Source organism: Falco punctatus (assembly GCF_963210335.1).
Source record: "Falco punctatus genome assembly, chromosome: 5".
Classification (NCBI taxonomy): domain Eukaryota; kingdom Metazoa; phylum Chordata; class Aves; order Falconiformes; family Falconidae; genus Falco; species Falco punctatus.
Genome location: NC_137584.1, coordinates 73,920,381 through 73,946,218, shown reverse-complemented (window position 1 = coordinate 73,946,218; position 25,838 = coordinate 73,920,381). Strand labels below are relative to the sequence as shown.

Genomic DNA, 25,838 nt, shown 5'->3' with positions numbered 1-25,838 from the left:
TCTCCTCCGGAGGGACCTGGGCTTCTGGCTTGGGGTCTCGAAGAGGCGGCCAGACCTGCTGAAGGTGGGGAAGGTGGGTGGTGGGGAAGGGGGGTGGGTGGACGGAAATCGCATCTCTGGTGGTATTTTGGTTTTGACTGGAAGGCTGTAGCACTGCGAAACCTCTCTGGCCACTGCTGACCACAGGGGAAAGCGAAGCCTGGGGGTTTCTCACTCGCTCCCCTTTGCTCTGGATTGTGGCTGGGGACCCGGCTGGGGTTTGGGAAGGCCCATCGCGAGATGTACCAGAGTTTAGCCATGGCAGCTAACCCCGGCCCTCCAGCGTACGAGGGGGCAGGTGGCTTCATGCACAGCGCGGCCGCAGCGTCCCCCGTCTATGTGCCCACTACGAGGGTCACCTCCATGCTCCCCAGCCTGCCATACCTCCAGAGCAGCGGCTCTTCCCAGCAAGGCAGCCCCGTCTCCAGCCACTCCATCTGGACTCAACCCGGAGCCGAAAGTGCCGCTTACAACCCCGGATCTTCTCATCGTCCCATGTCACCTCGGTTCTCCTTCTCCACCAGCACCCCCATCCCTGCCACCTCTTCCCGGGAAGCTGCGGCGGCTTACAGCAGCTCCTTGAACCTTTCTGCTAACGGGAGGGAGCAGTACAGCAGGGGTTTCAGCAGCTCCTATTCCAGCCCCTACCCGGCTTATATGAGCCCTGAAATGGCCACGACCTGGACTTCTTCGCCCTTCGACAGCCCCATGCTGCACAACCTGCAGAGCCGAGGGACGCCCGCAGCCGCCCGGCATGCCAACATAGGTGAGCGCAGACAGGGTTGGGATAGGGGAGGGAGGGTTGCGCCCCACTGCCCCCCCTAATTTTTTGTGCACGCACCCTGTTTTGGGTCGGGCGAGGAGGCAAGAAAGGCAGGAGGGAGAAATTCGGCATATTCAGGATGTCGCTGCTGGAGCCTCCTCTCTGGTTGCAAAACTGCCATTTCAAATTATCCTCAAGGACCACAGTTTTAATAAAAATAAATGTAGTTTAGGGTAGGTCTGGACTGGCAAGAAATGATGTGCTGAGCTACTGCGCAAGGGCCTGCTGGGTCTACAAATAGCTCTGAGGGGATTTAGGGGATGTCCACAGTGTACGGGACCACAGTGCTCCATGGGCATGCATGCAGTCCCTTCCTGGTCTTGCTTCAGGTGTAAAATAGGGAAAAATTATTTGGAAAATAGGGAAATGAAATTTGGCCTGTGAATCCCAGATCTTTCCTTGGGGCTGTTGCATGTGACATCTTTTTTTAAAATTTTTTGAAAGGTCGGTTTTGGCTAGAGAAAGGGAAAGTGAAGGGAAATCTAGTGCTGAGAAGCGAGAAGCAATGGAGGAGGAAAAATGTATCCACATTGATTATCGTGTTTCCTGGGGGGCTCACAGGCACATCTGACTGACCCAGCCCTGTATTTCAGTGTCTGCTTGCCCCATAAAATCTCAGCCCTGATCTCTTGTGCCGATCCTGATCTCAGAACCTTTCAGTTCAATATGCGCCCCAGGTCCTACAGCCAGAAATCATCCCGAATGGCTTAAAAAATTGCTTTTGTATTTGGTATGGTGGAAGAAGGAGAAAAGGGGAGAGAAATGCGGGGCACACATTTGTATCGCGGTTTCATAAACCCTTTTTTCCTCCCTGCCTTCTCTCTATGAAAGTATTTCTGTCAGCTTCGGGGTCGGGGTTAACAAAGAAAACGACTCATATTTGTCTGCAAATAAATTTTAAGATTGCGTTCTTTAACCTGAATTTTGGAGGGTAATTTTCCCATCGTATCTAGCAAGATTTGCTTTATCTTTAGTATTATTTTAAAGCACTACAGAAAGGCAAGTTGGGCGCTGGTGAAGGCTTGGCCTTGCCAAAGCCTTCTGCTTTTCTTTGGGCATTACGAAATTGCTAAAAATCAGAGGCAGATTACCTTTAAGGGTAAAGTTTTGGCCAACTAGGCAAGTTTTTTGGGAAGCCATGAGAAGGTAGAAAGCATAGGAAAAAAAGCAGCACAAATCAAATAATCAAATAATAATTGGATATTTTCAACAAGGACATATGTGCATTTGTATCTGACTACAGTGTCATCTCTCCCTTGGGGAAAAATATATTACCTTTTTGCAGTGGTCTCAGAAGGGTTCTTAGTAATAAAAATAACTTAAAGACAAAATAATGCAAATGAAGAATTGCATTGCAAAAACACCTGGCGGATTTTAAGGTGCCAGAGATTAAGCGTAGTGATTTTGGGGTTTCAAGCTCTGTGTTACGCAGCTGTTTGCGTTGCAGGTCTTGCAGCCTGCATTTTGGTGGCAAGAAGTGGTTTTTATCTGGGCCCTTAAATAACACCAGGAAGATGGGATGAATTGAACCAGTCCAGAAAACATAAGCAGTCGCTAACGAAGGAGGAAGGAGCTGGGATCCTTTTCATCGCCAGGTCCTGATTCGGGTGCTGCACTCACAGTATCATCTCCAGCATCGCCAAGGGCAGCACGGCAGAAACTGGGGGATTTATTAGCGTGGGTCTAATCATGTCTCTGCCTTGAAGGTGGAAAAAGCACTTGGGTTTTAAATAAAAAGTGCTTGGGTTTTGGTAAAAAAAAAACCAAAACACAACCAAAAACCCCAAAAAACCAACACAAACCTGCTCGAGAGCTGGTGAGTTTTAAATTCAGGATTAATTTAAATTCAGGATTTTTTTGGAAGGCAGCTCCCCTGGCAACTATTTTAAGGTCTAGACCTTCCCCTTCCCCTCTTCTCCCTGAGTTGGGACGTGGCCGCTGCCTTCCCCTCTAGATGCTGGGGCAATGCTGTAGGCTGCAGGTACAGAGGAGGTTGTATGAAGCGTGGAAAGGCTGGCTGGTGGTTTCTGAGTGGGGAGAAGCGGGGATTTTTTATGAGCAAAGGTGAAAAGCCCCGATGGGCTGAAAAACTGAAGGCACTGAAAGATGTAGCAGGGGGGTGACACACACCGTCGTGGACAGACCCACTTTAATAACACATCCAAGCCTGGCTCGGCATCTGAGCAGTCCCTGGCACAGCAGTGCTTACTCCTTCCTTTGCCATTCCTTAGGACTAAAAATATTTTTATTCTCTGCACAATGAGGAATCTCAAGGTGGAAACGCAATCCTTAGTGCAAGGCTGGGTTAAATCCAGTGATTTTTGCAGCACTCTCATTTTCTTCCAGTGATTTTGCTTCCTGGAGAACCACCACCTCTGGATAGCGCTAATTGCAGAGCACCCCTGGGATCTTTAGAATTTTAATTATTATCAGTTTTTAATAATGAAGATCAAGTCTATGCAGGTGTAGGTGAATATGCAGACACAGATATGCAGTCTATGCAAGTGGGCATGACATTTTTTCCTTGCTGTAAAGCAATGCACCAGGAAAAGAAGTTTAGTGAGAATGTATTCAAAGAAAATGATCCTTAAAGAAATAAACATCTTGTTTTTCCCTAATAAGAGGAATTTTGGCCAGGGTTAAAACGTGCCAATGCAGCTGTGCCGTGTGAAGCACTGGGAAGGATGGGTGGGTAAATCACATGGGCCGATTTGAAAAACATTCCCTGGTGTGAGTTCAAAATGCCAAATCTGGGCTTTTCAGGGTAAATTTGGTGAATTATTTCATTACCCTGAAGGGTAGGATCAGACCCTGTGGTTGAGGCCATGAACTTGCTCCAGGCATTGCCTGGGGTGGGGTTACAGTGAATTCCCGACTTAATGAGGCATAAAAAGGACCCGCTGCGATGTCCCCATACGGGAGACTTGCCTGCCAGCACCAAAAAGCTCCTGAAATCTGTCCCAAAATTCGCAGGGTCGGGCAGCCTGCCCCTTTCCCCTTTCCCAGGCTGAGGGCAGCGGGGATCGAGGCCGGCACGGGAGCCCAGGCGTGTAGAGTCGCTGCCGCTTGCTGCCTCCTGGATGTCTCCAGGCTGGGGATGGAGGGCCACATCCTGGTTTGCCACCCCCCTACCCCCTGCAGTTTTGCTATTTGTAAAAAAAGCAGCAGGTTTTTGGGTTGGTTTTGTTTTTTTTTTTTTTTTTTGGTGTGTGTGTGTGTGTTTTATTTTCTGTGGCACTGAGAAGGTTGATGTGGTTGGGAGTAAGTGGGGGTGAGGGGCTATGGGTATTTCTGATGGGTGCTTTGCATTTTTTTTTGACTAAGTCCAAGTCAGGGTTCCTCAAGCAGGCACCGTTTGAACACAGCAGCAGCATCTGGGAAGATCAAAGCCTGGAGCAGAGGCTGTTGGAAAATGTCTTCTCTACTGCTGGTGGGGGAGAGATTGTGAACCAGATCTTAAGTTTTCCCATAGGGATGCTAAGAGATTTGCCCTGTAGCATCCCAGAGCCGGCATTCCCAGTGACTCATTGGCATTTGTTACAACCCTCTGCCCTACAAGTGTCCCCTGACCTTCCCCATGCACCTAAGGACAAGGTGGCTGCTCCCCGTGGGGTAGTGGGTGATGAGGGGAGCCCAGAACCTCTGCTGTCCCTGCCCACGGAGGGATGGGGCCGTAGGACAGAGGGACAGGGTCATAGGACAGAGGGATGGGAGCATAGGATGGAGGGACGGGGCCAAAGGATAGAGGGATGGGGACACAGGATGCAGGGATGGGGCTGTAGATTGGAGGGTTGGGTCGTAGGACATGTCTTGCATTTTGCACGGGACTCTACATCCCCTGTTTTGCAAGTGGTTGCGTTTCTCGCCTCAGCTCCACTGGCTGGGAAAGCTGGCCCAGGGCTTTGTTCCCCCCTGTGGGTTTCAAGCCACGTTCTGCTCTCCTGCCTAATTTAATTGTCACTGGTTAGTCTGGGATTTGGGATGAAACCCACAGAATTAGGGTTTCTGATCTTTAAGCAAGATCAAGCTCAGACACACAACTGATTATTACCCCCCCAGTCCCCAAATAGTATATTTTAAATTGTAAATAAAGCAACAAGAAGAATAAAACAACAACAAAAAATCATGGGCACTATATGACCTTTATTAATAATACAATTATTTAATTAAAAATTGCACTTTATTACTGAATACAAATGCATTTTGCATAGAACAGCCATGGTGTAGTATATAATATATTATAAATGCTCATGGACTTTTGTAAAGCAGTAAAACTTCAGGCAGTGGATATTGGCACTGAATCTAAGACTTTATTAAGCCAGGATTAATTATTTTTCTCCTCTGCACTCGCACTCATGTACGTGTCTTTATCCCTGCAAGAATAACAGCAATAGTTTTTTTATGAGACAGCCTATATTTTGCTCTCTCCATATTGATTTCCACCAGTTTTGGGGGAAAGAGGCAAAAACCTTGGAAACACATGTTTATCAGGCAGTGTTTCCCAAAGGAAATCGGGCCCGATCCTGCTGCCTCTGTGCCTTTCTGATGTTGGAGAAACCTTTGCTCAGCAGGCACAGAGGGGCTCCTCAAAACTGGTTATCCCAAAAGCAGCTGTGTATTTTGAATGGGCAAACCATCTCACTCGGAAAAATTAAGGATAATTAAAAAACCCTCAAACATCAGCAAAGCACCAACCAGCAAATAAAAACCCAAATTGGGTGAAAAAGCAGCAATGCAGTGAGATGAGCAAGTTTTTGTGCCTGAAGGTCGGCAGCCTGTTGCTGCAAGGGGAGGATGTGTTCAGGGGCTCTTAAAATAAAGGTGGAAAAATGCAGTTTTAAGGAAAAATTATTTTTTTAAAAATTGATACTGTAGTCCCCAAACCTGCAGAAACCTTTTTGTCTCATTGGCATAGGTTTCTGGGCTGAAATTTTTGCTCCTCAAGCCCCACAGAGCTTTGCACGCACAGGAAAAAAGGGTGCAAATATATAATTTTTCAGAGGTTTTGTTCCCAAATTCACGTCAGCCCAGTGTGTCCTTCCCACCCTACAATTTCCTTACTGCAAAGGAAATGCAAAAATGGGATATTCAGGGGGATCTTCCTCTGCTCAGTGATGTTCCTGGGGGGCACGAGGCAGAGGAAGGTGGGGAGATGCAGCTGAACATTGCGGGTCCTTTGAGGCTCTTGCAACCCTTATATAAAAAGATGTAGTGAAGTGTCTGCCTCCCATTTGGGGCTCACCACTGCCTGCGAAATCGGGTGGGGGTCGGTTTCAAGAGCTCAGACTGTGGGCTTAAAGTGGCTGGTTTTGCTCATGCTGGGGAGGGCAGAAACAGAAATGTAGATTTTTTTGCTGGGATGGCTGTGCCGGCCCCGTGTTACGGGGACGGGACGTGTGATTGCCCAGTAACGTAATTATGTCGCCAAAGCCCCTCGGCTGTAATGGCAAGGTTAGGTAGTTACAGGTATGGCTTGCTTTGGCAGGGGGGATGTGTGTAATTATGCCTGTAGGACTGCGAAAAGGGAGATTGGAAATGCCAAATATTCGCCTTGTAGATGGATCCTGAATTCATGTTTCTGTCTGGCAGGAAGGTGTAAATACGCCTTTGGTGTGTGACTGTGAAGTGCTGCTTAAATAACCAGGGAAAGAGGTGAGAACGTGCTCTTGCCTCCAAAATTAACTCAAATTATAAAAGCAAATTTCATTATAAGGGTGGATCGAGTTTTTTTGATGGGTTTGTTTTTTTAGGGGTGAAGAAAAAGACCTTGCAGGTCCCCTTTGTGAGACAAAAACCTTGCACCTCTCTACGATAACGTCCAGCATTACGGCAAAATATTAAAATCTCTCTGGCCTTTACAAGTCTTCCCCAAATCATCGGTCATGGTGACCGGTCCAAGCTGTAAATACATCTGTAATGACAAATTAAACCCAATTATTTGCCACGCCTGAGCAGTGAGGTCTTTATACATGGGTGCTTACACGAGCGTGACAGCACTTGAAAATAATTTGATCATCATTGGCTTTGCAGGGGCTCGTACAAGTGGCATTAAAGGCTCTTTTGAAAACCCCCACGTTTCTGCTGTGCTAAGCGATGCCGTTGGAAGGTCTCATATGGCAGAAATGTTTTTTTTTTTGTCTCTTGCAGTTTTTCAGAAGGTCGCTTGCTGCAGGGTATGCTTGATTTTGCAGCATTCCCCATGCGGTTGCACCCTTTGAAACACTCGGAGCACTCAGTGGGGATTTCTTTTTCAAAATGATAAGCTGGAGCTGGATTTTCTCATCTCAAAAAAGCGCAGGCGGGTGGGCAGGCACTGGATCTGCTAGGAAAGAAGAGCTGGGCAGAGATTTTCAAAGCTGAACATAGATCTGACCCTTCCATCTACATTGAAATGTTTCAGCTTTCAGGTTTTGTCAAGGTCTAGATTTTAAAGCCAAGTTTGGGGCAGCGTCAGCTGGAAGTGAAAATAATTTTTTATTTCTATGGTATGCCCAGTGCTTATGTTTTTCTCAATTATTTGCTGGCACAGAGGGGTTTTTAGTTTAATTATATGGACATCTAAATGTAGGACACATCCATTGCTTGAGCAGGGGCAAAGTTGGGTCCTTCCTCCGTCTTTCTGCTGTTTTTTCTGTCTTCCTGAGGCAGATGCTGCTATATCACCCAGGCAAGGTTTGCAGGATCAGCCCTTCCAACCACTCCCCCCCCCCCAACCAGATTCAGTATGTACTGTGAAAAAAACCAACAAACCCCAACCTCCAAACCCCCCCCAGTTTTCTTGCTCAGAGCTGAAACCATTTCTTTTTAAAGCAAATTTTAAAGCAAAATGGTGTTTGCCGGGAGCTGGTGCAGGATCAGGCCCATACAAGAAGCTTCCATAGGGAAGAAATGCAGTTCCTTGCAAATTATATGGGGCCGTTACAGGATTTTTCGGGGGGGTGAAGCCCCAAAGGCCAGTGGGACCTTTCTTTTTCCTTTCTGGAAAGTGGCCACTTGGCTTTTATGTTGCAGCGTGTAGAGATTTGTGCTTTTTTTTCAAAATTATTTTTAGTGACCAGTAGAGCTGGTGAGCCCCTTATCGGAGCCAGCTGGGCTCAAACAGCTCATGCTGGCCTTGGGAGAGACTCTGAAATTCATTTTGTTTGTGAAAGAAGAAAAAAAAATATTCATGGAAAGTCAAGTAAAAGTAAGTTTTCCACCAGAGGTGGGGTGAGGGCAGCCGGCTAAGAGATGCGGTGGGGCTGATCTCCTGTCTCCACCAGGGACTGGTACTGGACGCTTCTGAATCTGGGATAACAAAATTGCTGCCTGGAAATGTTTCCTCCTAATCCCTGGGAATTAAGTCGGTGTCTGCTGGGGGAGCATTTCAGGAGAGGTCCCGCAGTGGGACGTCACTGCCTGCTCTTGCTCTTCTTCCCAAAGCTCGGCTGTTTTCCTCGGGTCGATGCTTCCAGCCGCAGCACAATGTGTTTACGGGGTGCTGGGGTAGGTCTGCTGCCTGTTGCCATCAGACTCCTAAAAGGTTAAAACTCAAGCCTAGCGGAAGCGGTTGGGTGCAGAGATGGAGCAGCAGGGTCAGGAGACCAGGCCGCTCCCTTGGCGTAAGATTTTGCCAATTCTTGCTTTTTTTTTTTTTTTTTTTTTTTTTTTTTTCACAGCTCTGTCTTGCACGGTGCTCTCTGGCTGTGTCTATAACAATATTTAAGTAAGTCCAGGTTGTCCTCTGGCCTCAACGGCCGGGAAAGTGGGCTGTCTCCCTGGGTTCTGCAAACATCTCCAAACAGTTTGGGAGACACCTCCCACTTGTCTGCTTCTCAGCTGCCTGCCTCTGGCTGCTGCCAGTCCTCCTGCTTCAGTGCACCTCGGTTTTCCTTCAGGCTCCAGCTTCCCGAGTCATGTCATTATATTTGCAGGAAGGGAAGAAGCAGTTTTTCTGGACAAGAGAAAAGCTGGGAAACCCTGATTCCTTCATGCAGAAACTCTAGAAGACACAAAAAACCAACCTGATATTTATGATTTAAACTCCTGTGAGTTTCCAAGCCAGGCTCTTTGGTTTGCAACCCAGGGAGCCATCGTTATTTAATATTCACGGCTTGCAGCACTGGAGCTGTAAAAAGTCAGTGAAGCGATGAGCCCCAGACATCAGGACTCCTCCAAATGACATGTTTGGCCCCAGATTCCTGAGATTATTTTGGGAAGGGAGTGCTGGCCCCAGGGGCTGGCTGCTCGAGGGACTAGCTGCTGGGATGGATGCTGAGTTGGGACATGCCTTGGTGATGTGGAGCACAAGAGAGGCAGCTGTCTTGTGGTGATGTCTCCTCCTCTGCTCCCCTGGGCTGGGAGGATGCCCTGGATCCTGTGCACAAATATTAGGTTAATTTCTCTAGGGGCTTCTCATGTTTGGTCCTTCGTTGCTTCAGTGGGGCAGATCATTGATGCTGTGATTTACCCAGACCCTCTGGATGTGGAGGTCTGGCCTCAAGGGTTTTCTCAGTTCCCAGCACAAGCAGGGCCACAAGCAGGAGGGTGAAATCCCCCTCATGCCCCCTTCCCTTTGCCCCCAGCCAGGGAAGGGTCTTGCTCTGGCAGGGCTAGCTGCCTGCCCTGCTGCCTGCCCTCCCCAAGCATTTCTATTCCTACACCAACATCCCAGTCAGACTCTGTCACCTCCCTTCATGCAAAATCAATAACAACGGGTGAGCAGGTTAATTATAATCACAGAATAAACGCCGCGGTCTCAAAGTTCACTCAACTTCAGCAGCATTTCAAAACGAGCAGATGATGCCAAGAAATTTTCATTGATTCCTCTGGGGCAGGTGTGGGAGTTTGAACCTGTCCCCAAGTTGATCTTGATTCAAGACCTACTCAATTTTCTTCCTTATCTCAACTTTCGCCTATCTTATAATACCTGTTATTTTAGATAAAAAGTCCAATCAATTGAGTTAGAAAAACTGCAAGTTATACGTTGCCCTGATAAGTTCGGTACCTGCAGTTTCATTGGCCTGGGCTGCAGTCTCTGTGCGAACTGACCTTTGAAGATCTTTATCGGCAGCCGGAGGAATTGCTCCATCCTCCCACCCTACTCAGGGGCTGAGTTGACTTAACGTTCAGAATAACTAATAAAAGAGGAAAAGAGAAGGGCCAGGGGTTAGACAAACTGACTGCCCCCTGTAACGTGATGAACTGTAGTAAACACCTTTTTGTTTGTCCCTGGCTGGTGTCCCGTAGGGAGGCCAGGATCTGGCCTAACTTACTGTGGTGTAACTCTTCTGAGTGGGATTTGTCAGTGCAACACCTCCAAATTTGAGTCAGAGCCTGTGTCTAAATTAGTGAACTAAAGAAAACTGAGGCAGGGGTTTGGATATGCACATGATCCTCAGTATTGGTTACTGCTGTCATGCTCAGAGAGGGCTCAGACATGTGGAACCATATATACCTTACCTATTTCTTACATTCCTACGCATGGTATATATATGTTTTTTATATACAAAGAGAGTCTTAAAATATATATGTGTGTGTGTGTTATATTTGTGCACATATATAAATGTATATATACACACACAATTCTATATAGGTATGTTCTATATAGCCATAGAATAATAGTTCTAACAGCAAAACCAGAAATAACTGATTAGAGATTACTCCTAGCTTGCTACAATGGCATTCTTCAGGACATGGTATATGTGTAAATATACAAATATATACATTCATATGTATGTACATATACACTTACACATGTATAATACACATGCACACATATGATAACAATAATACAATTAATTGTATTCCTACAAGCAGGATTTTGCCCATTTGATTCAGATAAATGTCTTTCTGTCTGATCTGTGCTAGTCTGGGGCAAAAAACCCCAAACCCAAGAATCTTTCTGTTTCTGGAGTTGCAGGGTCATAGACATGCAGATTGGAAGACCTCTAGTCCAGCCTCCTGCTTGAAGCAGGACAACTACTAGCAGTGGCTGAGGTCAGCTGTGGCTTTACCTTTTACCTTTACCTGGATGAGGCTTGGAAATGCCCAGGGATGGAAATTCCCCCACCCCCTCATGAAAACGCTTTTCCTAATGCCCAGCCTGTGGTTTGTGCTGCACCCCCTTGTGCCTTCTCCCACTATGGGGAAGAGTTTGGCTCTGTGGTCTGGCATACGTCTGGCTAGCTGATGCCCTTGTAATGATCCCAAACAGCACCAATTTCCCTGGGCCCAGAGCTGGCTCTGGCTTTGGTCCACCTGGGTGCTGGTAGTTACTCCTATAGGCAGACCAGATGGTCACCGTCAGACAGACAGATGCTGCGCTAGGATGTATGACCACAGTCCATTTTGTTCCCATTGTTTAAGGAGTTTCAGCTCATCACCTGCTCTGTAGGAGCCCAAGCGGACCGAGAGCACGTGATGGCTGTGCCACCATTGGTGATGAACTAGTGCCAGATGCCAGCCGTGGCAGCCCAACAGACCATGCTCTTCAATCAGTAGCACAGCTCCTGGCATGGTCCAAGCACAGACCATCTGAGCCTGACCCAAGCATCTCCTGGTGCAGGTCCTCGGAAGCAGTTTGTATGTCACCCCTGTAGATTGGGGTTCGAGAGCATCTGAACATGGCTAGACTCTGTTAACTGGGCTTAGGGTCAGGGTTCACCAGTTACCCAGTAACTGGCCCCAATTCACCAGTCTCCCAGTAGCCATATGTCCAGTTCCCATGGCTCAGCCAGGGAGCAGCAGCTTGGCATGCCTCCACAGCACACCTGCTTGCGGTCTCCTGTGGGCACACCACACACAGCTGCACATGATGGAGATGATCCATTGCCTATGTTCAACTCAGAAATAGCTGCCTAGGTGAGATCATGGCATTGAAAATCCTAAACTTTTCTGATCCTCTACATTTTTTTCCCCATTGTCCCTTTCCCTGCAAGAAGAGCCTCTGGTAGACATGTCCATTTGGAGATGGGCCATATTTCAAGGAGGATAATGCTGTAGCTGGTTTTCCTTTGTCAAAAGAGAGAAAAACCATTTCCAGGTGCCTCCTGCCAAGCAGACCCCAGGCTGTGGATAGCCTCATCTTGGCCATTCCCTGGGCTCTCCATGCTAATCTAAGATTTGTTAAAAAATATTTGGACAGTCGATAAGCAGAGGAATCTCCTGTTTATCAGAAGAGCCTCAGATATTTACAAGTGTGAGAACTGTAAGTAAAAGTAAGAAAGGCGAGGTCATCTTGGTGGGTGGGATTAGGCATGCATCCCAGCAAAAGAAAGCAGACCTTAGAGTTCACTCACACACAAGTTGACAGCCAGCAGAAGTTGCTGTTGGACACCAGGTTGCTATCAAAGCGGTGGCCAGCAAGTGCTCCAACCCAAAGCAGCCTACATTCTTGGGGATGTGTGCATGCCTGTCTCCTGTATAGCAGACTGTGTACCTTTTGGATGTGGGACATAGTACTTTAGTGTGTGGGTCGACAGGCTTTCCACACAGCTCTGGTACAGCCATTGGGCTTGATGGTTTGGAGTCTGGTAGTTTTGGTGTGCCAGACAGCTGTCAATGTTTTTCTGAGCAATGAGGTTGGCCAGTCCCCCAGGACTTTCTCCTGCTCCTTCCCAAACCAGGCAGTTTGTTTGAATCTGCTTTAGAGGAATCCAATCCGTCTCCACCCACCTTTCCTCCAACCACTGTCTCCACATCTGTGACTGTGGCCTTTGAAAGCGGTCCTGTTGCCCCCTCCAGTGAGGCAGGTAAGAGCCTTTGCTCCTTCTCTGGGGGAAGAGGAGTGTCGCAAGATGAAAAGCCTTGCTCAAGGGAAGCCTATTGCAGAGCCAAGCCTGAACTCAAAGCCAGGCCCAGCATGTGACCAACCTTCCTGTTGTGCCCCTCTTGCATACAGTCTCAGCTGGTCCCTTGGCTGCTTCTAACTCCACTGTCCTTCAAACCAGGGAAAACATATCCATGAAGGAAAGGAGTATTCTTGGCTGTTGGCAATGGTGTGTGCCATAGACCTTGGCTTGCCGCAGGCAGAGGAGGGAGCTTTGCAGGGGAGGGACACAATGTTCCCTTTGCCTTGACATGAAACATTTGGTCTGGGAAGGGCCGCACAGGAACAGTCTTGCTGTGGTATTTCACGAAGCAAGGGAAAAAAAACCCCAGATTTCTTTGCCTTTTTAAAAGCAGTGTGTGGCTCAGCCAGATTGTAAGGTGAATGTTTCCTAAGCACTAAGCAGGGTCTTTAGGTTCGCAGGGGGAAAGCTGATCTAGGCAGCCAACTGAGCAACCAACCATTTTCTCCACTGCAGATGTGTCAGATAAACCCCAAAACATTCTTGGAACAGCATGAAGCCATTTCTGTGAAGCTGCACAATGATGTGTTTTGCTTGAAACTGTGTTTCTGGCTAAGCATAGGGAATTTACCTGCTTCTCCATTTCCTGCAGATCAGCAGTCACACAGGTGATGACTTCTGTTAATCCAAACCAGAGGAGTGTAGGGAGCCACACTCCCACCAGCAACCAACTCAGTGACGGGCACTACTCAAACAGGCACTCTCCTGTTCTCCCCATGTCTAGGTCCCATAAGTCTCTAAAATAGTGGGGTCCTGGATGAATTTTCCCCAAATTCTGTTCAGAGGGGAAACAGGCAGAGAAGAGGGTGGGGGTGTGGGGGGGGGAATGCCAACAGGCAGAACCTGTATTTACAGAAACATCCTTGGCTCCATTAGCTGAAGGGTAAGATAATGCACATCAGCTTTCTGATTCCAGTCTATGTGTCAAACTGATGATGTTGAAAAAAGAAAGGCTCACTGACAGCTTTTTTTTTGGCTACAGATCTCTCCCATGCATAAATTTGGGCTCTTTTGTTTAGAGTCCCTCCCTGCCCTTTCTACTTCCATCTCTCCTTGTTTCTTGGTGCTGTCTTCCTTTCCAGTTCAGCCCTGCTCTGCCACAGTGTTGAACCAACCAACACTTGTAACTTCTGTGATCTGACCAGAAAGCTTTTGCTAGGCTTTTCCACTTGAAACTTCAGCTTCTGGAGTCATGCAATTCATGGGAGCATCTCAACCTTTTCAAAAGAAATAGATGTGACTTTTCAGCCCCGCTAGCTGCAGCAAAAGGCTTATTGAAAGGACCCCTAAAGGTTTGAGCTGTCGGAAGGATTTCCACACTGTCACTTTTTAATGGAAACCATCTTGGGATTTGGGACAAACCATCCTGAGCAACTGGGAATGGCAAAACCTGTTTCCCCCTGCTGTGCAGTCATGTCTCTGCCTTGAAGAAGAAAGTGATGGTGTCTTGGGTGGAATCCTAGGATGTCCATAAGTCCAAGGGGCCAATGTCCTTTGCCTTCAGCTGCGAGTGCCCCTGAGAGTCCATTTGGGATTCACATATACACAGGATCGTGGCTTTCACCTCTTATCATAACAAATTGTTTTAGGAATCTGCTTCACTGCAGGGAAAACTGCTCTCAGGGTCTGTTTAAAGCCTGTAAGTGCTTGGCTGTGTTTGAAGAACAGCTTCTCCTTTATTGAGTTGCTTCTCTGGGTTGAGAAGACACTTCTGCAGGGGGAAATGTTGATATCAAGTGTCCCTCCAGCTGTAAACAAAACTCCAGTGCTGTATTAATGGAAGTCTCTTTCCATTCTTCTTCACTCAGAGGGAGTGAAGGCAGGAGGGGGCTGGAGGGCAGAAGAAGGTGGACAAGCTCGTTGTTGTCTGACCAAAACCAGTGAAGGGAGGGCTTTTTGTCCCCTTCTAGAAGTTGATTTGGGAACAGAAACTTGGAAGCTGGTTGCTGGCTCTGAACTGAAGGATTCAAAATCTCTCTATTGCAGGTGCTTTTATTGTTATTATTCTTTTGGGTCCTGATCCATCAGGTTCGCGTATTCAAGATGATCTCTCCAAGGCTAAGAGATTTAGGGTTGTCAAAGAAAAGCCCGAACAAACCCAGAAGGTCTGGACCTAGGAATGGACATACTGTCAGACTGGCAGAGCTGGGGTTTGCAGAGCTGCTGGGAAGACCCAAGGAAGGCAGTTCAAGCCACTCTTCAGACTCAAGCCCTGGGCAACCTCCCTATGAGCTGACTTGGTTGCAAGAGGGTATCTGATTCTCCTGCTTGGGAAGGCAAAAGTACTCAGACTTTGGGTGGGCCATGTCCTTGGTCAGAGATGCTGTCATGTCCTATCCATGCTGGATAAAGTGCCTGTAGGTGTGGGCTGGCTGGCGGTGCTCAGATCTGCTTTCTTGTTGAGCCCTGCATTGTCCGTACCAGTTGATTTTTGTAGACCCGGTGGTGAATGTGAAGGACCACTCCCGATGACTAAAAGCCATGAGGGGCCATATCCTTTTTCTCTACCAGACCCCAGCACCTCACTTAAGAGTTACTCCTGGCTCCCTGGGGACTGAATGTCCCATTGTGGAAAGTATTTCCGACATTAGCATGCTCAAGGCCTCACCCAAGATTAGGAGGCTGTTGTGCAACACACAAGTGACATTTCCTGCTCTGGCAACCTTGCAGTCCTCATAAACTCTAGGTGTGAGAGGGAAAAAGATCTCCTTTTACACAGCAAGCTGATGACCAGGATAGGGACAGGACCCAATCCATCCTCTCCACCAGCTGGGTTGTTCAGCAAAATTTCATGATATGCTCTCACATGAGAAGCTCCTTCATGGACCAGAGGTAGGATCTTATGAAGAACTAAGTAGAAGGCCATTAGCGTTAGTCAACACCAGGGACCCAGCCCATAAGAAGTACTGAATGATCCCAAAATTGATATTATCCAAGATAAGGGCTCAGCAAAGGCATTTGGTGGTGCTATACGTTCAAAGAGGAAGATGAGGCCATTCACCACACTGGAGGCTACTCCAACCATGAGCCAGTGTCCTTCTCAGCCTATCCATCAGACGTTATCCTCTCCTCAACCCTGTCCCACACTGGCCATACCTGGCTTTGGAAGAGGGAGTAAATCTTTCTAGCAGAGAGGCTATTACAGAGGTCACCAGACGGACCCATAAATCTCCATTATCAGGCAGCGGCTCCTGTGCCACAAAACGGAAATTATTGCCCTGAGTGCGACTGGGGGAGCCTTTCCTTTCCCCAGCATTGTTCAAGGCCCTCCGGGAGTCGCTCGGGCAATTTGCTGCCTGAATAAACGTTTCCTTTCCCGGCTGCTAAGTACAAGGAATAAGTGTCAGGGGATCTCATAATGCCGGGATTTAGAGCTCCAGGCCCGAGACAGAAGCCAAGAAAACACTTCGCTGCTTTTTCCCGGGGAGCCTCTTTAATCCCCATTATTAATAACAATGGCAAATTAAACGATTAGTGCACTTGAAGCCCAGTGACCTCCATGCCTAATACAGCTCAGCCTGCCAGTGGATCACCGTTCCTGTGGGCTCTGAGCCCTGGAAACATTTGAGTTTCCTAGGTCTTGGACACCCATCCACATCAAGCTGCATGGGCTGCAGCTCTTCGGGTGACACTTTCTCATTATTTTGTAGACCTTCAGGTTTTCAAGAGCAGCTGGGCTGTCTCAGCTGTGTGGCCAGAAGGTCAGCTCAGAAAGCTCCTCTTGGCAACTTCAAACTTGGGTTTAGTGATGCTGTGAAATTATAGTACCTCTTTTAGAAATAAATCCAGTCTCTTGCCTTCCACTTCTCTGCTGGGGCCCAAATGCCCTTTGTTCACTAAAGGGCATGCACTAAGCCCACATCATCTTCTCTAAGCCGGTGTCCAGTGGTGTCCAAGACACATCCTTTGCTGTCATTAAGCATACTTTGAAGATGGAGAGGATAATTGTCCTCCAGGTGAGATCTCTTGAGGTCAAGGAGCTCCCTCTGCTCTGATGGGGCTCCAGGAATGGTTTTAATGAGGTTGCACTCTGCAGATGTCATCTTCTGACTCAGCACTGGGTGGTGCATGCAGGGGACGCACCCATCTGATATCACCCCATGAGGGCTGTGATTAGGGAGAGCCACCCATTGCGTGGAGCCTCAGTGTGCCCTGGGAACAAACTCTGTTCCTTCCCCGTCTCGAGCACCAGTGATTCCTGTTTGTTAACGTTCACAAGGATCACCTTTGCCTGCAGCTGAGAGGAGAAAACCACACAAATGCTATTACTATGGAAGCAGAAGAGGACTTTTGGACACTTAAACTGGTAAAAGTCCCTCAAGAGAGAAGCTCCAGTCCAAATCCCGTGGAAACTGAAAACACCCCACCAATCAAACCACCAAACACATAGTGGAGAATGTAGCTCGAACAAATACAGATGAAAAAGGAGAGCAGGTCTCAAAACTGCTTTGTACTGGTGCTTTAGATGTCTGATGATAAACCAACAATGAAAATACTGTGGACACTGAAGCTGGGTATCACGCAAACTCTTAGGAAATAACACTTAATATTCAGCAGCAAATTTGATTATTGTCAGAAAATAAGAGACTTATACTTTGCCTTGGTTCAACTCTACATCCTCTGTTTTCTTCTAAAAATAGAAGTGTACCCATGCTTGATATTTCTTCATATTACACCCATTTTGAGGGAGCTCTTCTTATTCAAGAGCTAGTTCAACTCTTAATTTATGAGGGACTGTTAAGAAATTTCTCCTTTTTCTCTGGCTGAAAACGTTTGATTTTGGTTTTCTGGTGGAAAAATCTGCAGGAGAGATGATATTTTGTAATTAGTCACACTCAGAACTCAAATTGGTCAGGAGTTTTAGCTGTTACCTTTGGACTACCTCTGCTCTGCTAAATTCTTACTGGATTATGTCAACAACTTTGTAATGAATTATTTTCAAAGAAGAAGGGGTTTTCTTCTAGCACAAAAATTACTGTGAAAATAATTTGGCTTTTTCTTTGGAAAATGATAATCAAAAGCTTCAACAACTTTGAGATGAAAAAAGTAGTGAAATGTTTTCCTTTCTTGAGATTTTTCAAGGAAATGAGTTCTTTCCTGACCAGCTGTTCCAATCCTTTCTCTTTTCAAAGGACGTTTATTTGATCTAGATTTTGGCTGTGACTCAATTATGGTTTTAAAGGGGAAAGTGAGGCATTATGGTTATGGTATCACTGAATCCATGTGTACCAAAATAACCTTGAGGGATTGCCATCTTTCCTAAACCACCGGAATTGCTCAAAGGTAATGAGATTTTCCTAAGCTGCTGAGAAGATGCTGGATTCCTTATTTTCTGTCTCCAGAGTCCCTTGGGTACGCTCATTTACTGTTTTCTATCATTTCCCCATGGGCACATGGTGTAATCCCTTGCCTTTTTTAGCCTGGTTTTCTAGAGAGAATTAGGCTCATGTGAATTATCTTCTCTGAGTCTTTGTTTACTGGTGCCACTTTCGTAATTTTTTAATCTTTTGCCTGTTTCATGGTTACTTAATTTCCTGCAGATTTTCCAAAAATAGTCAGGAGAAAAGAGAAAATAAGACTGATGTTTGAGCATAACCCTTATTAGATATCAGAGAATCCACATGGGGTCAAGGCACAGATCGGCAAGAAGCCAGATTCTGTGGGTTTGCTCTTTGGGGAACTATTGCCTTCCAGCAGAAAGCTGAGATACTCGTATAAGAAGCAGGCGGACAAGCACAAAAAGTAGCAAGATACATAATAAGATTTTAAGAGTTAATGGGGCACTGGCCTATAACGGCTGAAGGCCCCGATGCAAAGGTCTCTTACTGTCTCCAAATATCGCCTGTGCGCTGCAGTTTGTTGGGATTTTTTTCAGCAGCCTGGTTTATTCCCAGCCTATGCTAAGTAATGGAACCCTTTGCTGTCATTTGTCATCTTCTTCTCCCCAGTTATTTTACCATATAGTGTTCCCTTTCTGGTGCCTATAACAGAACATGTCCATGTGCAGCAAGGAATGGTTTTGTAACAGAAGAAATCCATCCTCAAGCTGAACTCAATAGCCTATATTCTCCAGGTGGGATGACCGTCATCAACATGCATATTCAAGGGCCATGCCATCTGGATGCAGCTATATTTACATCTCAGCAAGGCCTATAGATGATGTTTATATTTTATTAGGCAAAGGTCTTGGCCTCTTGAGGGCATTATAGCCAAGGGTGAACTGACCTGTGTCTTTCCAAATGACTATGCAGTTGAGGCGTGTTGTGTTGACCTCTGCACCGCCTTGCAGATGATATGGACCTGCCATAGTCAGAGGGATTGGACTGGCTCGGCCCAGGGCAATTGTCCTCACACTCCCATCACAGCTGCAGCCGGGCCCCGGTGGAGGATGAACCAGGAACATGGTGGGTGAACGCACCAAGCTCTAGAGAATGACATCAAGCACGATGGAAATCTGCATCAAAAGCTCAGCCTCTGACACACATCAATGCTCAATGATGTCTGTTAGCTGACAGTCTGAGCTGGGGTCATACATGCAGATTCTTGTAGTTCAGGAGATGTTCATTGCAGAGAGTAGGTCTTAGGCACATGAACATCTCTCCCTCTTGGCTCTCTGCAGCCGCTACCATCTGCAGGGAGGCTGGGTGGGAGCTGGCATGGGCTGGGTGAGGAGAAGTCCTGTAGGGGAGCAGAGCACATGGCACAGCTTTCCCTGCCCACACCCCCTTGAGCCCCGCTGCGAGATGCTCAGGTGTCTGATCTCTGGGCAGTTCTGCTTTGTGGGTCCAGGCTTGTGGTTGTCCATAGTAACAGGCAATTTGTCTTGACTGTAAACATGGCTGTTCACCTGCCCCAATCTGTTTGCCCTGGATATGTCCATTCTTGAAAACTGGATAACATCAGAGCAGAAGGGAAGTTTTCTATTTCTGTCTCCTTGTATCTATGTTCCTGCATATCCCTGCTGCCACAGAAGTCCTGCAGCCAACAGTGTATGGCAGGGAAAGGGGATCCTTTTCCCAATAATCCCAGGAAGAGCTATTTCTTGCAACCTATAAAATCTGAATGTTTGTGTTTTCTTGAAATGCCACTTCTGGGCTAAACTGAGAACCAGACCAGAAATTAAATGTACAGCTGCCTAATTAACCAACTCTTTTCCCTTCTCTCTCATCATGGCAGCAGAATTTTTTGATGATTATTCAGAGGGGCGAGAGTGTGTCAACTGTGGGGCCATGTCCACCCCACTCTGGAGGAGAGATGGCACGGGGCACTACCTCTGCAATGCCTGCGGTCTCTACCACAAGATGAATGGCATCAACCGGCCCTTGTTCAAACCTCAGAGGAGGCTGGTAAGTCATGATCACACAACGCATGTGGGGCAAGGCTGTGTGCAAGGAAGAAGCAAAAAGACCTCAGCTAGGTGGAGATGCCAGGAGTGTTTCAACTCCTTGGGTTCCCAGCTGCCTAACCTAGGTGGGTTTGGTCCAGATTTCCAAAAGAAGCCAGACTGTCTTGTGCTTGGTACACTCCAAGACCTTGTACTGTCCTGACCAGTTATGCAGACAGCCAGGCTGGCCAGTGGAAGGGGTTGTAGGACAAAGGGGCAGTACTGTGGTGTCAGTTTAGCAAAAGCCAGTCTTTGGTTTAGTATCCCTGAAGGCATATTAAGACAAATGGAAACTCTTTTCAGCTCCACCGCACTACTAGTCCATCTCCTCTTACCCTCAGGGTCCTTATTCCCCAGTCACTGCTGCATGACCCCTCGCACTCCATGGTGAATGGCCACCTTTTCTGGATACCCCACTCATGGCTCCACTGGGTGAGCTGAAGCAGAGCTTATGGGGCAGGTTAGGGCACCCCAAAGCCTGCAGGGTCAGGGCATCCCAATGCCTGTGGGGTTAGGATGGGGTATGCATAAGGGATGGGAACATCTCAGTGTTGATATCCTCCTGCCTGTACCTGCTGGTTTTGTTGAGGGGTTGTGGGAAGGTCTCTGTAGTCTCTGCTGCAGGGACGTGGACCCATCAATGATCCCAGGCAGAAAGGAGCCAAGAAGCCATCCCTGAGGGTCACGTTTCCCCACTCCTTGTCTTCCATGAGGCTCCATCCCCAACCTGCCCTGTCCTTCGCATTGCCTGCGCTCAAACACAGACTTCCCCTCCAAGTGTCAAAAATGGCACTGGTGGCTTGAGCACTGCCACCAGACACAGCCACCCAGCGCCCTCTTGTGAGAACCCCTTCCTAGATCCTGCACTGACCGAGCCAGGCAGTGTCTGCGCCCTGGCACCCAGGCCCTCGCTCCCTTTCATTTACTGGTTGCTACATGTTACCCTTGGGTACATCTGTGTAGTCAGGAATGGCCCGTTGGGTACCAGGGCTGGTCCATCAGGGCAAGCAGCAATGCATGTTGTTAACTCTGCACAGCCTTGGGGTAAGGCTTGGAAAACCCCATGAGAAATATAAATGCATGAACTGTACATATCTGTACCTGCACTTTTGTCACATGGCTGGGCATCTGGCAAACTGGAAATCTGGCAAAAATGGCCAAATTCCTGCTTTTTCTTCTAGAAGAGACTTTCCATGAAGAAAAGGACAAGTCTAGGCATGCAATATTTCGTTAAAATAATGCCAACTGGTCTACATAAATAAATCTATTCAGTACAAGTGATTGGGTTTAACCTGTCACTGCATAACCCCTTTTTTTGGAGACTGAGATATGCCAGAAGGCCCTGCAAGGGGAGATCTTTGCCTTTACTGCAAGCTCTCCTTTAAGCTCTTGGTCCACTTACAAAGTCTGATGATTGAAGCTAATACATGGTGAGGTTACAACTAAAGGAGTGTTAGTTTTCTCTGCACCACAAGGTTTTTCCAGCTTTCGAAGTCTTAAGAAGCACTCGAATTTCAATTTTTATTGTTCTGCAGCTGCAGATTAACTGATCCTGTTTTATAATGAGGGAGAAGACACAGAGAGAAAGCTGTAGCAAAGATCACAGAGGAAATCCCTGGCAGCTGCCAGGTCCTCATCTTTCAGGCTCTCACCCCATCAAATAGCTGCCAGCTATGCAATTCAGGCCTGCAGAGCTGGTTAGATGTCCAAGACCACCAGACTTCTTCCCTATAGGCTCCTCTTCAGGGACCTCAAGAACAGGCATCTTCACACAGCTCTGGTACTTCTGTTCAGTCCCCAGTTTATCAGCAAGCAAAGAGGGAATTTGACCCCTGCCGATCCAGACTTTGTCCTCAACCTCATAAGACCTGAGCTTTGAAGGATGCTGAGAAGAGTCAGGGAGGCGTGGAGGTTGTGGCTTTTTCTTCCTACCTCCCACCCTGCTTCCAAGTTCAAAACTTGTATTTTATATGGTTTCAAGACTATTGTCTTTCTCCTGTGGCATTTTGAGCCTGGCTAAACTAGCTCACCCAAAAAGGGAACTTCAGAAGGCCTGTTCCCCACACCGATTCATTAGTGGGGTTTCCTATCAATTATCCCTCTTTATCTTTAGGAAGATGCTGCTGTTGGAAGCACTCTTTTTCTTATCTCCCCCTCAAGCCACATGAGCAACATCACACAAAGCCAACAAGGAGTATGTAACATTCATGGCATTGGTAACTTCTTGGGATACGCCATAATGCTTGGAAGGTGAAGGGCTTGGGAGCCTGAAAGGGCAGGAGGGTCTGAGATCCAGACATCTTAGTGTAGGTGTGTGCACGTGCAGTGGGTCTCTAAGCAGCTACTAGTTCTGCTGGAGATCTGGGGGTCTGTTTAAGCGATGTCTCTGGCACCATCTAAGATACTCCAGGACAGCTGAACTGTCTGTGCAGCACTGGCAGGCAGGAGGCAGTGGGAAGTCAGTGGAGCAGAAGCTGAAAGGCAAGAAGGGAATAAAAAGCCACTTGTGTTATCCACTGCAGCAGAGAAGTAAGAGAGGCAAGAGGAGAGGAGAACCTGAGGCATGCTGGAGTGAGCTTGTTGGGATCTGAGATGATGCTGGTGGTCGTGGTGGAGGGCTGATATGTTTTCTTCCTCTGCATTTTCTTGCAGTCGGCTTCCCGCCGCGTTGGCCTCTCTTGTGCCAACTGCCACACGACAACAACTACGCTCTGGCGCAGAAATGCTGAGGGAGAGCCCGTCTGTAATGCCTGCGGACTCTACATGAAGCTCCATGGGGTAACACCTTTATTGCTCTCTGCTCTCTATGGGGAGGGTATCGATAGCACCAAGCTGGGGATTGGGTTTCTTGTGCAACTCTGTGCTCTCCTGGAACTGTTTTTCCTGCCATCCCTCTGGGCTTTAGTCCCTCTCAACATTACACCAAGTTTGTACTGGCAAGGGATGATGCACGCAGGGCATTTTTCACATACTAATTAACTACTCATTGCATCAAAGTCTTAAAACCCAATAAAACGAAGCTCAGATTCTTCCCACCTAAACTCAGGCAATTTAGTGAAAAATCTGAGTCAGAAGCACAAAGAAGGGCTGAGCTTCTCCACACAGGGTGTCAGATCCCAGCTCAGGCTTGGTTTTAGACTTGTCATGGGACTGATAGAAGACTTCTCTTGCACGGGTGTCCAGATATTTTCCTGTCAGTGGGGGGCTTCATGTATCTATGTCATGTCTGACACATCTAGAAGAGTTCTGTTAGAGTCCAAGGCATAGCAGGACTTCAAGATAAACATCTCCAGTCCTTCTCCCATCAGTCAGTGACAATAGAGCCACCACTATGATAGAGACAGAGGCCTTCAACACCCTGGTGATTGCTTAGTAGCAAACCCCATTCTGCTTCTCGTTGCTTCTCCTAGGGTTTTTATACACATCCATGCTCTCAGTGGTGTCCAGTGTTTCAGAGTGGAGAGACAGGTTAAAGCTGGAAGACAAGGATGAGGGGAAACCGTACCTAACCCAACAAAACTTCCCTGAGTGTTTCTGACTATGAGGGTGGCTACCTCAGTGGGATCAGTTCCCAAGGGACATCACCCCACACTAGCTCGGTAACTTTCCAGAAACCAAGCATTAGCAAGAAAGACATCTTCTGCTCTGAATTAAACAGGAAATTAAATAAGATGAGCCTTTGTTCCCTTCTGGCCTTAAAACACTCAATGCCTACGGTGTGAAAAGCCTATCTATTCCCATTTGGCTGCCTGTCTTTTAGCTTTGACATATATCTTCACACAGCAGTGCTGAACAGTGAACTTGGACTCCATCCTGTTGCTTTCAATTAAATCAGCTGGTTTTCACAGAGCCTACAAGGTAGAGCTGGAATCATGTTATCCTAGATGATCTTATGGACATAGAGAAACCAGTGTGCTTTTATATTTGGGTCCATAGGTTCCAAGGCCTTTAGCAATGAGAAAAGAGGGCATTCAGACAAGGAAACGCAAGCCGAAGAACCTTAACAAGACAAAGACACCAGCAGGTAAGCATTGAATGGAGGAGTTTATTGCATGTGTATACGTGTGTGTGTGTGTGTTTCTGACTATCATGTAATGTGAGTTAGACACTCAACCACAAAATGGGCTGATTCTTCAAGAACAGGGGATGCCTGAATGCCTTTCAGCAGTAACAAAGCCCTTCCCACTGCTTATTTTCTTAATTTTACCCACACTAATTTCTTGATGGGTGGTGACAGCTCTGTACTGAAAGGTCTTTGGAAAGAGCCTTGTTTATCATCTGCTTCCTCACAGGTCCATCCAGCAGTGAGAGTCTTACCCCGACAACCAGCTCCACTAGCAGCAGCAGCAGCACCATGCCCACTGAGGAAATGCGCCCCATAAAAACAGAACCTGGGCTCTCATCTCATTATGGGCACCCCAGCCCAATTTCTCAGGTACAGAGGGGAGATGGTGGCAGTGGGACAAAGATGGGAACTAGGGTGGTAGACATGGTGAGAAGAACATCCTCAAAAGCTCTGTAGAAAAAGGCTGCCTCTTTTCAACCCAGGGATCTAGGGGTTCACAGTAAGAGATCTATTCTCTGGGATGGGCAAAACCCCACATTCTTGTCACTATGTCTGCAGCACAATATAGCTTCTTAATGATGTGTGGTAGTTTTGAATGGACCACAAGAAGTAGTAGCTTTGTTGAAAACATGAAATTCCTTGTAGCTGGGCAGCTATATAGGTCCCATAGCAAGAAAATGCTCATTCCCTTTTTATGATTTGATTTGTCGTGAGCAAGGCAAAACTTGGCAATATTACCCTACTTTCTCTGCACTGTCTGTCTGTGTGTGGAACTATTTGAGAAATGCAGTGTGAGGGAAATAAACTCACACAGCACAAACTTAACTGAGCCCCTGCGAAGGTAGAGCAAGCCAGGATGATGACAGAAGGCCGCAGGGTGGTGTGCTCTGTACTGTATCCACCACTAGATGTCTTGAGACTAGCACTGCATCCACACAACCGCAACACCCAGCTCTGGCAGCTGATCTGTGTGTGGGTTTACTAACTATGCCCTGATTAATCATCACACAGCACGACTATGAGACAGCGGTATATGATAGCTGGTCTCCTTTTGGGTTCATGCAGAGAACTCCGGTTTTCTCCCTGGAGAGAAAAATACATGGTGGAGTGTTGTGCTGGACCGATCTTGCACCTGCAGCACTATGCAGCACTGTGCAGCACTGTGAGTGGGTCCTGCAATCCACAGGAGGCCATCTGAAAGCTAGGAGAGCCCCAGGCCAATGAAATTTCAAGCCTTGAGAGGTAAAATGATCATTTCTGACATTTAGAAGACAACAAGATGCTCTGTATGCAGCAGTAGGAAAGAGCAGGGTCTAGAACAAGAAGGAAAGAGCCTGTCCAAAGTATCATGCCTAAGCTCAATCTGCAGCTCTACAGCAAATCTACATTACTTGTGTTATTACAATAGCACCAGGCCCCCATAAAGGGATTCATATGGTCCTCTGTGGTCTGAAGCTTTGTTCACAGCTGTTTTCTTTTTCCATAGGCATTCTCAGTCTCTTCCATGTCTGGCCATGGATCATCTATTCACCCTGCCATTTCAGCTCTGAAGCTTTCCCCGCAGGCTTACCAGTCAGCCATCAGCCAGTCTCCACAAACCAGCTCCAAACAGGACTCCTGGAACAGCCTCGTGTTAGCTGAAAATCATGGGGACATCATAACTACATAACCTGGTCTTCCACCCATGAACTTCAG

The 25,838-nt window shown here is 47.3% G+C and overlaps 1 protein-coding gene across 1 annotated transcript; it reads left to right on the top strand.

Annotated features, from left to right (window-relative positions):
- The first annotated feature begins 265 nt into the window (after positions 1 to 265).
- Positions 266 to 25,814, top strand: GATA4 (GATA binding protein 4). Its single transcript, XM_080388119.1, has 6 exons — positions 266 to 805; positions 19,873 to 20,039; positions 22,730 to 22,855; positions 24,014 to 24,101; positions 24,370 to 24,512; positions 25,630 to 25,814. The coding sequence occupies exons 1-6, from the start codon at positions 280 to 282 to the stop codon at positions 25,810 to 25,812; spliced, it is 1,233 nt and encodes a 410-aa protein (XP_080244245.1). The 5' UTR covers positions 266 to 279; the 3' UTR covers positions 25,813 to 25,814.
- Positions 25,815 to 25,838: the final 24 nt, after the last annotated feature.